The sequence below is a fragment of the Stegostoma tigrinum genome, chromosome 15, assembly GCF_030684315.1.
Source record: "Stegostoma tigrinum isolate sSteTig4 chromosome 15, sSteTig4.hap1, whole genome shotgun sequence".
NCBI lineage: Eukaryota > Metazoa > Chordata > Chondrichthyes > Orectolobiformes > Stegostomatidae > Stegostoma > Stegostoma tigrinum.
The window spans coordinates 708782-727105 of record NC_081368.1 but is presented as its reverse complement, the minus strand read 5'-3'; the positions used below and the strand labels follow the sequence as shown (position 1 = coordinate 727105).

The window sequence follows — 18324 nt, the reverse complement described above, 5'->3', positions numbered from 1 at the left end:
AAAGGCGGGCACGATAGCGTCATTTAAGATGTACCTAGACAGATGCATGAACGGGCAAGGAGCAGAGGGATACTGATCCTTGGAAAACAGGCAACAGGATTAGCTAGAGGATCTGCCAGTGCAGGCTTGGAGAGCTGAAGGGCCTGTTCCTGTGCTGTAATTTTCTTTGCTCTTAAACAGAATGGCACTGTGCTGTGTGTGCATGCATAGAATATGATTTGATCAGCAATAAGTAGCTGATCAGTTTGTGAAATTGTGATCAGTTGTGAATGCCAAAAGTCATCAGCTTGACTAGTTCCTGGGCAGCTGAACAACATGTGCGTGTGAATGATACTGGAGACAAAGCTTCACACTCCTGGAAGAGAAGGCTGAGTATCTCTCTCTCTTTGTCATTGGGGGGGGGGGGTGGTGGTGAAGAAACCTGAAACCTGAAGTCAGTTATTTTCTCCTACCAGTTGCTGTAAATTGTTGCCTTTAATCAGTGACTAACAGACTTTGTAGTTAACGTACCAATCGCCCTGCGCCTCTTGTGAAGAAGTTAAAAAGAACTTGGAGCAAGGAGACTGAAGAACGTAGTCCTGGGAAGCAAAAGGGATCGTCTCAAAAAATCCTACAGACTAGTGCTATTGAATTGTGTTTTCCAGCTTATTATTCATGCACGCAAAAATCTATTTTTTTGGTCTGCCTGCATACAGAGGCGGTTTTAAAAATTGGGTTGAAAGCTTTAAGCAGCAGGGCCGTATGTTGATAGGTCATAGCTGTTGACTTGTTATTCAAATTTACTTATTTATAATAAACAGCAGTCCTTGTTAAATACAGGGGCCTGGTCAGTGTTTTCTGTAAACTTGATTCCATTATACAGGTAAACTGGGGAACATGGCACGCTTGAATAAAATCATTAATGTTTGTGGCAACCCTGGGAGTTCTGATGGCTGGCTTATTTCTTTATCACTTCATGCTGTTATTAGCTGGCTGCTACGTCTGTGTTTCATTGTCTCCGTTTGGCTTTTACATCATTTTTTTTTGTTAAATCTCTCCCACTCTCTAATCTAACATAAATAGAGTCTTTGGTTCTTCTTACTCATCACACTTCTAGTGGCCTGACAACTGTTAGATTTCTATTCTTCTTGCACCCTTATGGAAGGTCTCTGAGCCAAATTTTTTGTTTTATTTTGTTGTGAAAAGTAAGAGATTTATAACATTTATTCAGGATTTCTGGTTTTTGAATGAGTGACATGCTGATTGTCTGAATGCAGGAAGAGGTTTATTTATGAACTATCAAGTATTTCTATTCCCACGGTCAAATCAGACAACTGGAATTTCTGAGAAAACTGGGAAAAATGAAGACAGTGGCAGCATTCAGTGCAAGTGCAATGGGTGGGTGTGCATTTATGTGCGTGCACGCATGTTTGCCTCAACTACTAGTGGGAAGACGAAGTAGGGATAAGCCAAGAACTGTCTGCAGCTGGCTGGAAGGGTCACTGGGCGACACCTGCTCCAATTCTTTTCTGTCTCTGGTCCCTCATCCACCTATTTATCTATTCCACTCCATCAATATGGTCACATATCAAGAACTGTCGTCACTTGAGCCAGACACTGGAGGCATCTGACAAGCAATTTCAAAGAGAAAGGAAAAGAACAGAAAATCATTAGGAGGGGACAAGAATCAAGAAGTTGAAGAAATCTATGCTGAAGTGCTTCATTTACTGCATAGAATTATTGACAATGCACTGCTAACTTAAATAAATGCTCTGGATCTGCACAAAATTTAGAATTGCTCCTATATTCACATCACAAAATTGTGCAAAGGACTGTATCTTACCTCCTCTTGCACACCACTGTTATTTGTCATTTTGCTTCCATCAGAGATGGTGATTATAACAGATGGTTCAAGAAAAAAAGGATTCCTTCCCTGTAGAAAAACAAACCATAAAATAAGCTGATTTCAGGGGTGTCTATACGTGGCAAATTCTATAGCAGGTTAACTCATAATTCCACACTGGTCCTCAGAAAATTCAGTTGCCAAAAAAGCACAGACACTAATGAGAGAAAGGCATTGGCAAACAACACAGAATTCCTGGAAACATTTTGACATTTCATAACATTGTTTCAGTGAAGTTTTTACCCATTGTTGCTGCACACACTGTATAAAACTACTTTTCTAACAGAGTTAACTTTTGTTCCTTTCAGTGCTTCCATGGCCCGACTGTTGCAACAATTTTTACAGTCTTTTAACAGACTTTTGAATTTATCTCATTAATGTTAATGTTGGCCTCTCTGTCTCTACACCTTCTGAACAGCTGTAACACTATCCTGCACTCTGTTCTGTTATCCCGATGCACTCGTGTAGTACAATCTGCCTGTAAAACAACACTTTTCACTGTGGTCGGTACATGTCACTGTAACAAATCAAATTAGTCCAAACAGTAGTCAGTCTCAACATTCCAGGAAGCAGTCTGACAAACCTTTGTTGAACTCCCATCATTACCAGAATATCCTTCTTAAGAAGAGATGACCAAAACTGCACACAATACTCCTGGTGTGGTCTCACCAAGACGCTTTACAATTGCAACAAGATATCCCTGCTCCTGTACTTAAATCCCCTCACTATGAAGGCTAACATACCATGTGCCTTCTTGACCACCCATTGCACCCATATGCTCGCCTTCAACAACTGGCTCTTCGTTAGAAAAGGAATCAAGGGTTTTGGGAGAGGGAGGGGGCAAAGGCAGGAGAATGGGGTTGAGAAACATATCCGCCATGTTTGAATAGCAGATTAGACTTGACAGACTGAATGGTCTAATTCTACTCTAACATCTTATTCTGTACAAGGACACCCAGCATCAGCAGTTCCTACTATCTCTTTTATGAGTTCCTGCAGTGCATTTTGTAAATGGTATATGTTGCTGCCACTGCGCACAGGTGGTGAATGTGGTGCCAATCATGTGGTTTCATCCTAGATAACATCAAGCTTCACATGTCGTTGGAGCCGCTCTCATCCAGTTAGGTGGGAAGCATTCCATCACAATCTTCACTTGTGTCTTGTAGATAATGAACAGGCTTTGGGGAGTTACGTGCACTAGGATTCTTGCAAACACTTAAATGATGAGTCCATACAGTGTGGAGCTGGAGGAACACAGCAGGTCAGGTAGTATCAGTGGAGCAGGGAAGTCAACATTTTGGATCAGGAGTTCCGAAATAAATTTGGCGGGGGGGTGGTGGTGGTGTGTTGGGGCAGGGGAAGGTAGGTGCAGATAGGTAGATGCAGGTAGTGGGTGTGGAGATCCTGGTTTACTGCATCTGTCGTGGTCTCCTCTACATCAGCGAGACCAAACACAGACTTGAGTGATCTGCGGAGCATCCGCACTCCGCACTCTCCAATCAACATCACCTTCCAGTTGCCAGGCATTTCAACTCCCCTCCACTCACTTGGTGACATGTCCATCCTGGGCCTCACAATGAGGCCACACAACAATTGGAGGAACAACACCTTATGTTCCACCTCGGGAGCTTACTGATCAATGGCCTCAACATGGAATTCACTAGCTTTAAAATCTCCCCACTCCTGGCCTCATCCTACATCCAGCCTTCCCTCTCATTCCTGCATCCTTGATCTGACACAACCTGTCGATCTTCTTTCTCACCAACACACCCGGTCTTCCCACTGACCTATTTCCACAACCACTCACTGCATCCACTTATCACCATCCTATTGGAGAAAATATGGAGGCACGGGATTGAGGGAGATTTAGCAGTTTGGATTAGAAACTGGCTTTCTGTAAGGCGGCAACGAGTGGTGGTTGATGAAAAATATTCAGCCTGGAGTCCGGTTACTAGTGGTGTGCCTCAAGGATCTGTTTTGAGACCACTGCTGCTTGTCATTTTTATAAATGACTTGGACACAGATATAGGTGGATGGGTCAGTAAGTTTGCAGAAGACACTAAAGTGGGTGGAGTGGTGGACAGTGTGGAAGAATGTTGCAGTTTGCAGGGAGACTTGGATAGACTGCAGAATTGGGCTGAAAGGTGGCAAATGGAGTTTAACATGGATAAATGTGAGGTGATTCACTTTGGGAGGAATAATAGGAAGGCAGAATACTGGGTCAATGGAAAGATTCTTGGTAGTGTAGATGTGCAGAGGGATCTTGGTGTCCATGTACATAGATCCCTGAAAGTTGCCACCCAGGTTGATAGTGCTGTTAAGGCGGCTTACGGTGTGTTAGGTTTTATTGGTAGAGGGATTGAGTTCTGGTGCTGTGATGTCATGATGCAATTGTACAAAACGCTAGTGCAGCCTCATTTGGAATATTGCGTGCAGTTCTGGTCACCCCATTATAGGAAGGATGTAGAAGCATTGGAAAAGGTGCAGAGGAGATTTACCAGCATGTTACCTGGTCTGGAGCGCAGGCCTTATGAAGAAAGGCTGAGGGACTTGGGTCTGTTCTCACTGGAGAGAAGGAGGCTAAGAGAGGATTTAGTAGAGACATACAAGATGATCAGAGGATTAGATAGGGTGGGCAGTGAGAGTCATTTTCCGAGGATGATGACTTCAGCTTGTACAAGGGGGGATAGCTACAAATTGAGGGGTGATAGATTTAAGACAAATGTCAGACGCAGGTTCTTTACTCAGAGGGGGCGTGGAACGCCCTGCCGGCCAATGTAGTTAACTCAGCCACATTAGGGGCATTTAAAAGTCCTTGGATAAGCAAATGGATAATGATGGGATAGTGTAGGGGGCAGGGGCTTAGATTAGTTCATAGGTCGGCGTAACATCAAGGGCCAAAGGGCCTGTTCTGCGCTGTATAATTCTATGTTCTACGTTCATCCCATCTACATTCCCCCAGCCCCACACCCACTCGTTCTATTTATTTCTGAGCTCACTTCCACATCCCCAGTCATGAAGAAGGGTCCAGGCCCAAAACGTCGGCTTTCCTGCTCCATTGATGCTGCCTGACCTGCTGTTTTACTCCACGCTGTATTATCTCGGATTTCCAGCACCTGCAGTTCTTGCTTGCCCCCATTTAAATGATGAGTCCAATAAATAGAAACATAAAGGTAGGAGCAGGAGGAGGCCGTTCGGCCCTTCAAGCCAGCTCTGCCATTCATCACGGTCATGGCTGATCATCCAGCTCAATAGCCTAATGCTGCTTTCTCCCCAGAACCTTTGATCCCGATTACCCCAAGTGCTATATCTAGCCACCGCTTGAACACATTCAATGTTTTGGCATCAACTGCTTCCTGTGGTAATGAACTCCAAAGGCTCACCACTCTTTGGGTGAAGAAATGTCTCCTCATTGCCGTCCTAAATGGTGTACCCGAGTCCTCAGACTGTGGCCCCTGGTTCTGAACACACCCAACATCAGGAACATCCTCCCTGCATCCAACCTGTCCAGTCCTGTTAGAATTTTGTAATATCTCCGTGAGATTCGCCCTTTCATTCATCTGAACTCTAGCGAAAACAATCCAAACCTAGTCAGTCAAACTCTCCTCATACATCAGTCCTGCCATCCCCAGAATTTATCCTATTAAACCTTTGCTGGACTCCCTTGAGAGCAAGCACATCCTTCCTCAGAAAAGGAGGCCAAAACAGCACACCATATTCTAAGTGTGGCCTCACCAAGATCCTGTATAACTGCAACAAGACATCCCTGCTCCTGTACTCGAAACCTCTCGCAAAGGCGGCCAACATACCATTTGCCTTCTTTACCGCCTGCTGCACCTATATGCTTATCTTCAGCGACTGGTACACACGGACACCCAAGTCCCACTGCACACTCCCCTCTCCCAATTTAAAGCCATTCAGGTAGCAAACTGCCTTCTTGTTTTTGCTTCCAAAGTGAATAACCTCACATTTATCCAAATTATACTGTATCTGCCATTGGTTTGCCCACTCACCCAATTTGTCCAAATCATGCTGAAGGATCTCTGCATACTCATCACAGTTCACCCTCCCACCCAATGTGGTATCTTCTGTAAACTTGGAGATGTTACACTTTGTTCCCTCATCCAAATCATTAATACACATTGTGAATTGCTGGGGTCCCAGTACCGATTTCTATGGCATCCCACTATTGCTGCCCGCCAATTTTGAAAAGGACCCATTAATTTCTCCTCTTTCCTCTCTGCCAACCAGTTTTCCTTACATCTCAATACACTTTCCCCAAGTCCATGTGCTTAAAACTTGCACAATAATCTCTCATGCAGGACTTTGTCAAATGCTTTCTGCAAGTACAAATATACCACATTGACTGGTTCTCCCTTGTCAACTCTCTTAGTTACATCTTCATAGAATTCCAAAAAATTTGTCACGCATGATTTCCCCTTCATAAATACATGCTGACTCTGTCTGATCCCACCACTGCTTTCTAAATGCTCCGCTATAAATTCCATAATCATGGATTTGAGAATTTTCCCCACAACTGATGTTAGGCTTACTGGTCTTCAATTCGCCACTTTCTATCTACCTCCCTTTTTGAATATTGGAGTGACATTAGCCACCCTCCAGTCTACAGAATTCTGGAAGATGATCACTAATGCATCCACTAGAGCTACTTCCTTAAATACTCTGCAATGTAGATTATCAGGCCCTGGGAATTCATCCACTTTCAATCCCACCAATTTTCAATTTCTGATCAATAAATTGATAGTGAGGATAATGCCACTGAATGTCAAAGGCAATTGGTTAGGTCTCTCTTCCTGGTTTTTGCCTTGTTTTTGTATAGCACAAATATTAGTTATCACTTACCAGCCCAAACCTGGATGTTATCTGGTCTTGCTGAACATTCTGTACCAAGAATGCACAAATAGCATTGATCATTTCATAAGCAACAGCAAACATCATCACTTCTAACCTTTTGCTGAAGGTAATCTTACGCTGAAGTACACTTGGCAGTGTCAATGGCATCTTATGTCCCTTTGTTGAATGAAAGCAGACTGATCGGGCGGTAATCAATTCTCCTGTTTTTTTATGGACATGTAATACCTGGGTAATTTTCCAGTTTGCTGTGTAGATGTCAGTGTTGTAAGTGTACTGGAACAAGTTGGTTAAGGATGTGGCAGTCTTTAGCAATATTGCTGGAATATTGTCAGCGCCTATTGTTTATGCAATATCCACAGTGTTCAGCTATTTCTTGACATCATATAGAAGATGGCTATGCCTGCCCTGATGACATGAAACTTCATGGGAGCTACAGTCTATTTTAAGGACTCCTAAGGCATTTCCCATCCTGGCTACACACCAATGTTTCTTCGAAAATTGTCTGCTGCAGTTCATTTGCCCTGAACAACATGCTTAGAATTTTAGTGCTGCTGTTTTCACAGATCTCCACCAACATGGAATAATAAAGTAAGTTCTGAATTGTCATTAGACCAGATACAAATTGGTAAATTTCAGGACACACAAATTCTCTAACAAATTTCACACAAATAATCACATGTGATTAGACAGAGTATTTTGTTTATTTCCATGTATGTTAAACCAGTCCTTTACTGGTGCTGGGTGAAGTTCCTTCTCAAATCATGGCAAAGTCCCAACCAACTGCATCATACGGAATTTCCCTTTTAACGTAACCTGAAAAATCATTAGAAGTTGAAATTTCTTTCACACCTCAAACACTGGCTCACTACAGCTTGATGTTTCTCTCCCTGCTGCTCTAGATTTAGTCCACATTTCAGTTTATTTTTGTATACTTTCCTCTTAGAATCCAAGGTTGTGGCGTATATTCCACGCCTTATTCCATGGCTGCACACTGACTATTGCGTTGCTAGAGATTCCAACTTTCGAATGAGACATTAAGGTACAATCAACCAGGCAAACATAAACAACATCAGGGTCCACACGACAACAGAGAATTCTCTCATACGAGATCAACACCATCCACAGGTACAAAATAATTTTAAAAATCAAACTGACCATTGATCTGATTTACTTTCTTTTGTTATTTTTCTTTATACAAGTTGCTGTCACAACTGACTGCACAATAACTGTGATGGCTAGATGAGATTACTTCAATAGCGCACACTTTAAAGCTGTCTATATTGAAAAGACACATCCAACAATTGTAAAGTAAAAAGTAACCTTCTAACGTCAGTCCAGGAACGAAGAACTGTAAGTTGGCTTCCCAGCTGAAAGTCTACAAAACATTTCTGCACATTCTGCTTTTCACATGAGACTTGGACAGTGCACCAGCATTACACTAAGAAGTTCAATTTCACTCGAGTTGCTTTCTCAAGCTTCTGGGCATCAAAATATACCCAGCATTGTGACCCAGTGAAATTCATACACAACATGGTTAACAGTATAGCAGGGTAAATTTGTGGACCTACAGCAATGTCCTATTACTGGAAAAGAGCAGTCACAAAGCCAATGTACAGTAGCAGAATGACCTGCTTCTTCTGCAGAAATATTTTTGATACTGTCCTTTACCTAACCGCCAAGGTAATTTCAACGAGACTGAACTTTGCAAATAGAAAGGTGGCAGCCTTTGCCAGTTTGTATAACAGATAGCGAACACTGATCTGACCAGGATAACTAATGCTCTGCTTGAATTATCCAGAGCTCGGGAAGCGCACAGCTTGCTGTTGGTTTAATCTACGGTAACACCTCAGCCAGACTCAAATTGCTAAACAATGAGAACTCAGGACGAAGCATCCATGATGCACTCTCATACAAGAATGAATTAAAATGATCTGGTTGAAGAGCTGAACAGCATTATGGGCTTCATTTGTTCCTATATACGAGTTTTGTTTACTTGTGTTTAAAAACAAATGGAATGTTTACATGTTTTAGTAAGTTCCGAAAATTTACAAGATGTATCAAGGAAAAAAATGTCACTTCATCATCTACTTCAAATGCAAGAGTCAGCAGTCTCAGCAAAGGGCCATTAGCTATGATGGTCATAATTCATTTTCACCGTATGAAAAGTTCTTTTCTTCAGAAACAACACCAAAGGTCAGGGAGGAATACTGACAAAATAGATGGCTTAATGAAAGGCACAAGGCAAACTGAAAGTGGGAGGTGATGGTATAGTGGTATTATCACGGGACTGTTAATCCAGCGACCTAGATAAAGTTCTGGGGACCTGGGTTTGAATCCCACCACGGCAGACCATGGAATTTGAATTCAATAAACAACTGGAAATAAGAAGCTAATGATGACCAAGAATCCAATGTCGATTGCCAGAAAAACCCATCTAGTTCACTAATGACCTTTAGGGAAGGAAACTGCTATCTTTACCTGGATAACAAAATGTGAGGCTGGATGAACACAGCAGGCCAAGCAGCATCTCAGGAGCACAAAAGCTGACGTTTCGGGCCTAGACCCTTCATTAGAGAGGGGGATGGGGAGAGGGAACTGGAATAAATAGGGAGAGAGGGGGAGGCGGACCGAAGATGGAGAGTAAAGAAGATACGTGGAGAGAGTATAGGTGGGGAGGTAGGGAGGGGATAGGTCAGTCCAGGGAAGACGGACAGGTCAAGGAGGTGGGATGAGGTTAGTAGGGAGATGGGGGTGCGGCTTGGGGTGGGAGGAAGGGATGGGTGAGAGGAAGAACCGGTTAGGGAGGCAGAGACAGGTTGGACTGGTTTTGGGATGCAGTGGGTGGGGGGGGAAGAGCTGGGCTGGTTTAGGGATGCAGTGGGGGAAGGGGAGATTTTGAAACTGGTGAAGTCCACATTGATACCATATGGCTGCAGGGTTCCCAGGCGGAATATGAGTTGCTGTTCCTGCAACCTTCGGGTGGCATCATTGTGGCAGTGCAGGAGGCCCATGATGGACATGTCATCTAGAGAATGGGAGGGGGAGTGGAAATGGTTTGCGACTGGGAGGTGCAGTTGTTTGTTGCGAACTGAGCGGAGGTGTTCGACAAAGCGGTCCCCAAGCCTCCGCTTGGTTTCCCCAATGTAGAAGAAGCCGCACCGGGTACAGTGGATGCAGTATACCACATTGGCAGATGTGCAGGTGAACCTCTGTTTAATGTGGAATGTCATCTTGGGGCCTGGGGTAGGGGTGAGGGAGGAGGTGTGGGGACAAGTGTAGCATTTCCTGCGGTTGCAGGGGAAGGTGCCGGGTGTGGTGGGGTTGGAGGGCAGTGTGGAGCGAACAAGGGAGTCACGGAGAGAGTGGTCTCTCCGGGAAGCGGACAGGTTTGGGGATGGAAAAATGTCTTGGGTGGTGGGGTCGGATTGTAAATGGCGGAAGTGTCGGAGGATGATGCGTTGTATCCGGAGGTTGGTAGGGTGGTGTGTGAGAACGAGGGGGATCCTCTTAGGGCGGTTGTGGCGGGGGCGGGGTGTGAGGGATGTGTTACGGGAAATACGGGAGACGTGGTCAAGGGCGTTCTCGATCACTGTGGGGGGAAAGTTGCGGTCCTTAAAGAACTTGGACATCTGGGATGTGCGGGAGTGGAATGTCTTATCGTGGCAGCAGATGCGGCGGAGGCGGAGGAATTGGGAATAGGGGATGGAATTTTTGCAGGAGGGTGGGTGGGAGGAGAAGTATTCTAGGTAGCTGTGGGAGTCGGTGGGCTTGAAATGGACATCAGTTACAAGCTGGTTGCCTGAGATGGAGACTGAGAGGTCCAGGAAGGTGAGGGATGTGCTGGAGATGGCCCAGGTGAACTGAAGGTTGGGGTGGAAGGTGTTGGTGAAGCGGATGAACTGTTCGAGCTCCTCTGGGGAACAAGAGGCAGCGCCGATACAGTCATCAATGTACCGGAGGAAGAGGTGGGGTTTGGGGCCTGTGTAGGTGCGGAAGAGGGACTGTTCCACGTAACCCGGACCGAGGCCGACGGAACCCCGCCCACGGCCGACGGAACCCCGCCCATGGCCGAAGACCTCATCGCTGCGCCCACAACCTCCACAGCCAGCAACCCCAGAGGTGACAGCCACACCAAGCCCTGCCGCATCTTCACCATCCCCCCCAGACCTCCCACAGACTGAGGACGAACGGTCAGTCCTTAGCAAGGGGCTCACCTTTGTCTCCCTACAACCACACATCAACGAATACCAGTCACGGTTGGACATAGAGCAGTTTTTCCACCGTCTTCGCCTCCATGCCTACTTCTTCAACCGGGAACCCAATCCTCCTTCCACTGACCCCTTCACCCGCTTCCAACACAAGTTTACACTTACGTGAGGAATAAGAGAATGATCAAAGAAAGAGTAGGGCCGATCAGGGATAGCATAGGGAACTTGTGTGGGGAGCCTGAGGAGGTAGGGGAAGCCCTAAATGAGTTTTTTGCTTCTGTCTTTACGAAAGAAACGAACTTTGTAGTGAATGAAACTTTTGAAGAGCAGGTGTGCATGCAGGAATGGATAGAGATAGACGAAGCTGATGTGCTGAAAATTTTGTCAAACATTAAGATTGACAAGTCGCCAGGCCCGGATCAGATTTGTCCTCGGCTGCTTTGGGAAGCGAGAAATGCAATTGCTTCGCCACTTGCGAAGATCTTTGCATCCTCGCTCTCCACTGGAGTCATACCTGAGGACTGGAGAGAGGCAAATGTAATTCCTCTCTTCAAGAAAGGAAATAGGGAAATCCCCGGCAATTATAGACCGGTAAGTCTCACGTCTGCCGTCTGCAAGGTGTTTGAAAGGATTCTGAGGGGTAAGATTTATGACCATCTGGAAGAGCATGGCTTGATCAAATACAGTCAACACGGCTTTGTGAGGGGTAGGTCATGCCTTACAAACCTTATCGAGTTTTTTGAGGATGTGACGAGAAAAGTTGATGAGGGTCGAGCTGTGGATGTGGTGTATATGGACTTCAGTAAGGCATTTGATAAGGTTCCCCATGGTAGGCTCATTCAGAAGGTCAGGAGGAATGGGATACAGGGGAACTTAGCTGCTTGGATACAGAATTGGCTGGCCAACAGAAGACAGCGAGTGGTAGTAGAAGGAAAATATTCTGCCTGGAAGTCAGTGGTGAGTGGAGTTCCACAGGGCTCTGTCCTTGGGCCTCTACTGTTTGTAATTTTTATTAATGACTTGGACGAGGGAATTGAAGGATGGGTCAGCAAGTTTGCAGACGACACAAAGGTCGGAGGTGTCGTTGACAGTGTAGAGGGCTGTTGTAGGCTGCAGCGGGACATTGACAGGATGCAGAGATGGGCTGAGACGTGGCAGATGGAGTTCAACCTGGATAAATGCGAGGTGATGCATTTTGGAAGGTCGAATTTGGAAGCTGAGTACAGGATTAAGGATAGGATTCTTGGCAGCGTGGAGGAACAGAATGATCTTGGTGTGCAGATACATAGATCCCTTAAAATGGCCACCCAAGTGGACAGGGTTGTTAAGAAAGCACATGGTGTTTTGGCTTTCATTAACAGGGGGATTGAGTTTAAGAGTCGTGAGATCTTGTTGCAGCTCTATAAAACTTTGGTTAGACCGCACTTGGAATTCTGCGTCCAGTTCTGGGCGCCCTATTATAGGAAAGATGTGGATGCTTTGGAGAGGGTTCAGAGGAGGTTTACCAGGATGCTGCCTGGACTGGAGGGCTTATCTTATGAAGAGAGGTTGACTGAGCTCGGTCTCTTTTCATTGGAGAAAAGGAGGAGGAGAGGGGACCTAATTGAGGTATACAAGATAATGAGAGGCATACATAGAGTTGATAGCCAGAGACTATTTCCCAGGGCCGAAATGGCTAGCACGAGGGGTCATAGTTTTAAGCTGGTTGGTGGAAAGTATAGAGGGGATGTCAGAGGCAGGTTCTTTACGCAGAGAGTTGTGAGAGCATGGAATGCGTTGCCAGCAGCAGTTGTGGAAGCAAGGTCATTGGGGTCATTTAAGAGACTGCTGGACATGTATATGGTCACAGAAATTTGAGGGTGCATACATGAGGATCAATGGTCGGCACAACATTGTGGGCTGAAGGGCCTGTTCTGTGCTGTACTGTTCTATGTTCTATGTTCTAAGTCCTCCTCCTGGACACCACCCCCAGGCCTCCTACCCTCCCTCGACCTCTTCATCTCCAACTGCCGTCGAGACATTAACCGCCTCAACCTCTCCACCCCTCTCACCCACTCCAACCTCTCCCCCGCAGAACGGGCAGCTCTCCGCTCCCTCCGCTCCAACCCCAACCTCACCATCAAACCCGCAGACAAGGGTGGCGCAGTGGTAGTATGGCGCACTGACCTCTACATCGCCGAGGCCAGACGCCAACTCTCCAACACCACCTCCTACCGCCTCCTCGATCATGACCCCACACCCGAGCACCAAACCATCATCTCCAACACCATTCACGACCTCATCACCTCAGGGGACCTCCCACCCACAGCCTCCAACCTCACTGTTCCCCAACCCCGCACGGCCCGTTTCTACCTCCTTCCCAAAATCCACAAACCTGCCTGCCCTGGTCGACCCATCATCTCAGCCTGCTCCTGCCCCACCGAACTCATCTCCACCTACCTGGACTCCATTTTCTCCCCTTTGGTCCAGGATCTCCCCACCTACGTCCGTGACACCACCCACGCCCTCCACGACTTCCAATTCCCTGGCCCCCAACACCTCATATTCACCATGGACGTCCAGTCCCTGTACACCTGCATTCCGCATGGAGATGGCCTCAAGGCCCTCCGCTTCTTCTTGTCCCGCAGGCCCGACCAGTCCCCCTCCACCGACACTCTCAGCCGCCTAGCTGAACTCGTCCTCACACTCAACAACTTCTCTTTTGACTCCTCCCACTTCCTACAGACTAAGGGGGTGGCCATGGGCACCCGCATGGGCCCCAGCTATGCCTGCCTCTTTGTAGGTTACGTGGAACAGTCCCTCTTCCACACCTACACAGGCCCCAAACCCCACCTCTTCCTCCGGTACATTGATGACTGTATCGGCGCCGCCTCTTGCTCCCCAGAGTAGCTCGAACAGTTCATCCACTTCACCAACACCTTCCACCCCAACCTTCAGTTCACCTGGGCCATCTCCAGCACATCCCTCACCTTCCTGGACCTCTCAGTCTCCATCTCAGGCAACCAGCTTGTAACTGATGTCCATTTCAAGCCCACCGACTCCCACAGCTACCTAGAATACTTCTCCTCCCACCCACCCTCCTGCAAAAATTCCATCCCCTATTCCCAATTCCTCCGCCTCCGCCGCATCTGCTGCCACGATAAGACATTCCACTCCCGCACATCCCAGATGTCCAAGTTCTTTAAGGACCGCAACTTTCCCCCCACAGTGATCGAGAACGCCCTTGACCACGTCTCCCGTATTTCCCGTAACACATCCCTCACACCCCGCCCCCGCCACAACCGCCCTAAGAGGAGCCCCCTCGTTCTCACACACCACCCTACCAACCTCCGGATACAACGCATCATCCTCCGACACTTCCGCCATTTACAATCCGACCCCACCACCCAAGACATTTTTCCATCCCCAAACCTGTCCGCTTCCCGGAGAGACCACTCTCTCCGTGACTCCCTTGTTCGCTCCACACTGCCCTCCAACCCCACCACACCCGGCACCTTCCCCTGCAACCGCAGGAAATGCTACACTTGTCCCCACACCTCCTCCCTCACCCCTACCCCAGGCCCCAAGATGACATTCCACATTAAGCAGAGGTTCACCTGCACATCTGCCAATGTGGTATACTGCATCCACTGTACCCGGTGCGGCTTCTTCTACATTGGGGAAACCAAGCGGAGGCTTGGGGACCGCTTTGCAGAACACCTCCGCTCAGTTCGCAACAAACAACTGCACCTCCCAGTCGCAAACCATTTCCACTCCCCCTCCCATTCTCTAGATGACATGTCCATCATGGGCCTCCTGCACTGCCACAATGATGCCACCCGAAGGTTGCAGGAACAGCAACTCATATTCCGCCTGGGAACCCTGCAGCCATACGGTATCAATGTGGACTTCACCAGTTTCAAAATCTCCCCTTCCCCCACTGCATCCCTAAACCAGCCCAGTTCGTCCCCTCCCCCCACTGCACCACACAACCAGCCCAGCTCTTCCCCCCCACTCACTGCATCCCAAAACCAGTCCAACCTGTCTCTGCCTCCCTAACCGGTTCTTCCTCTCACCCATCCCTTCCTCCCACCCCAAGCCGCACCCCCATCTACCTACTAACCTCATCTCACCTCCTTGACCTGTCCGTCTTCCCTGGACTGACCTATCCCCTCCCTACCTCCCCACCTATACTCTCTCCACCTAGCTTCTTTACTCTCCATCTTCGGTCCGCCTCCCCCTCTCTCCCTATTTATTCCGGTTCCCTCTCCCCATCCCCCTCGCTGATGAAGGGTCTAGGCCCGAAACGTCAGCTTTTGTGCTCCTGAGATGCTGCTTGGCCTGCTGTGATCATCCAGCCTCACATTTTGTTATCTTGGAATTCTCCAGCATCTGCAGTTCCCATTATCTCTGATGCTATCCTTACCTGATCTGGCCTATATGTGACTCCAGACCCGCAGCAATGTGGTTGTCTCTTAACTGCATTCTGAGCAATTAGGGATGAAAATAAATGCTGTCTGGCCAGTGACACCCTTATCCAGTGAATGAATAAAGAAAAGAATCACCCAGAACACATTTATTACACCAGAGAGTTCTGAGACAGATAGCTGAGGAGACTGTAGAGGCATTGTTAGTTAACTTTTGGGACTCATTGGAGTGAGGGAGGATCCCAGAGGACTGGAAAATGGCTAATGTTACAATCTTTTAAGAAGGGAGGGAGGCGAAAAACAGGAAATAAGAGATCAGTAAATGTGATCTTGGTTGTTGGTAAGATTTCGGAGTCCATTGTAAAGGATCAGATTGCTGAGCATTCGGAAGTCCATGGGAAAACAGGGCAGAATCAACACAACTTTATCAATGGGAGGCCATGCCTGATAAATCTGAGAATTCTTTGAGGAGGTAAAGAGCAAGTTAGACAAAGGAGAGCTGTTGGATGTGATCTATTTGGATTTCCAAAAGGCCTTTGACAAGGCGCTGCACAGGAAGCTGCTAAGAATATAACCCATGGTGTCAGGGGCAAGGTATTGGCATGGAGAGGGGGTCGAATGAGTGGCTGAGGGTGGAGATAAAGGGGTGGTTTTCAGGATGGCAGCTGGTGGCTAGTGGATTTCCACTGGGATCAGTGTTGGGATCACAACTAATTTTGCAGCAGCAGCAGGAGCAGTGAGAGCGGAGACCAGTGGGCTGCTGGGCGGTAAGTTTCCCATTTAAAAACTTACCTCGTGAAATCAGCAGCCTCCATTTCTGCAGCAGGAGCGGGAGCAGTGAGTGAGGACCATGGGGCTGCCGGGAAGGTAAGTTCTTCATTTCAGCAGTGGAGCTGAGTGGGAGCGATCGAATTGTGCTCTGGGAAGGTGAGTGTACGGATATATTTGGGCAGTGCTCAATGTGGGAGTTCAGGGACATGGCTGATAACCCTGACTCCTGCATGTGCAGGAACTGTGTTCAGCTGCAGCTCTTGTTAGAGCGCATGACAGCTCTGGAGCTGCAGATGGATTCACTTTGGAGCGTCCATGATGCTGAGGATGTCGTGGATAGCACGCTCAGCAAACTGGTCACACCGCAAATTAGGATTACTGAGGGAGAAAGGGAATGGGTGACCAAAAGGCAGAAAAAAAAGCAGGAAGGCAGTGCAGGTGTTCCCTGCGGTCATCTCCCTCCAAAACAGGTACACTCCTTTGGATACAGTTGGGGGAGAAGGCTCACCAGGGGAAGGCAGCAGTAGCCAAGTTCATGGTACAGTGGCTGGCTCTGCCGTACAGAAGGGCGGGAAAAAGAGTGGAAAGGCGATAGCCATAGCGGATTCGATAGCAAGGGGAGTAGACAGGCGGTTCTGTGATCGAAAACGAGACTCTTGAATGGTATGTTGCCTCCCAGGTGCATGGGTCAGGGATGTCTCAGTTCGGCTGCAGAACACTCTGGATGGGGAGGTTGAACAGCCAGCTGTTGTGGTGCATACATGCACCAATGATATAGGTTAAAAAAAAAATGGGATGAGGTCCTACAAGCAGAATTTAGGAGCCAAGTTAACAAGTAGGACCTCAGAGGTAGTAATCTCAGGATTGCTACCAGTGCTATGTGCTAATCAGAGTAGAAATGAAAGAATAAGCAGGATAAATGAGTGGCTTGAGAGATGGTGCAGGAGGGAGGGGTTCAGATTTTTGGGACATTGGAACCGGTTCTGGGGGAATTGGGACTATTACAAATCGGATGGTCTACACCTGGGCAGGGCTGGAACCAATGTGCTACGGGGTGCTTTTGCCAACACTGTTGGGGAGGGTTTAAACTAATGTGGCAGGGGATGGGAACCAAATGAGGTGGTTAGTGGACAGTAAGGAGGTAGTAACCAAAGCTTGTAAAGGAACTAGATAATGAAGTCAGTGTCAATAAGGGGAAGAGTAGGTAGAGAGCAGATGATGAATGCAAAGTGACAGGCGGTCTGAGGTGCATTTGTTTTAGTGCGAGAAGTGTAGTAGGTAAGGCAGATGAACTTAGGGCTTGGATTAGTACCTGGGAGTATGACGATATTGCTATTACAGAGACTTGGTTGAGGGATGGGCAAGATTGGCAACTAAATATCCCAGAATATAGATGCTTCAGGCGGGACAGAGGGGGAGGGAAAAGAAATGGAAGAGTTGCACTACTGGTCAAAGAGGATATCACAGCTGTGCTGAAGGAGGGCACTATAGAGGACTCTGGCAGTGAGGCAATATGGGCAGAGCTCAGAAATAGGAAGGGTGCGGTAACAGTGTTGGGGATGTACTACAGCGAGCGTGAGATAGAGGTACAAATTGTAAACAGATTATGGAGGGGTGTAGGAGAAACAGGGTGGTGGTGATGGGAGATTTTAATTTTCCCAACTTTGACTGGGATTCACTTAGTGTTAGGGGTTTAGATGGAGCAGAATCTGTAAGGAGTTCCCAGAAGGGTTTTATAGGGCAACATGTAAATAGTCCAATTCGGGAAGGAGCCATACTGGACCTGGTGTTGTGGAATAAGCCATGTGCCTGTGAAAATGAGGGAAAGAAAGGGCAGGATTAGGGAACTATGGATGTCAGGTGAAATTGCGAGACTAGCAAAGAGGAAAAAGGAAGCATACACAAGGTCTACGTGACTGAAAACAGGCGAAGCTTTGGAACAACATCGGGAAAGTAGGACCAATCTGAAACGAGAATTACGAGGGCTAAAAGGGGTCATGAAATATCTTTAACAAATGGGGTTAAGGAAAATCCCAAAGCCTTTTATTTGTACATAAGGAGCAAGAGGGTAACTGGAGAAAAGGTTGGCCCACTCAAGGACAAAGGAGGGAAGTTATGCGAGGAGTCAGAGAAAATGAGTGAGATTCTTAATGGGTGCTTTGCATCGGTATTCACCAAGGAG

The 18324-nt window shown here is 47.2% G+C and overlaps 1 protein-coding gene across 2 annotated transcripts in view; it reads right to left on the bottom strand.

Moving 5' to 3' along the window:
* The window catches only part of ints6l (integrator complex subunit 6 like), a 122340-nt gene that overhangs the window by 76263 nt on the left and 27753 nt on the right, over nt 1–18324 (bottom strand). For both annotated transcript variants that reach the window (XR_009446701.1, XM_059651305.1), the window contains exon 4: nt 1823–1912. Coding sequence is in view for 1 of the 2 variants with exons in the window: in XM_059651305.1 (XP_059507288.1) it covers nt 1823–1912 (90 nt within the window). In the remaining variant the exon portion in view is untranslated. The remainder of the gene's footprint in view (nt 1–1822; nt 1913–18324) is intronic.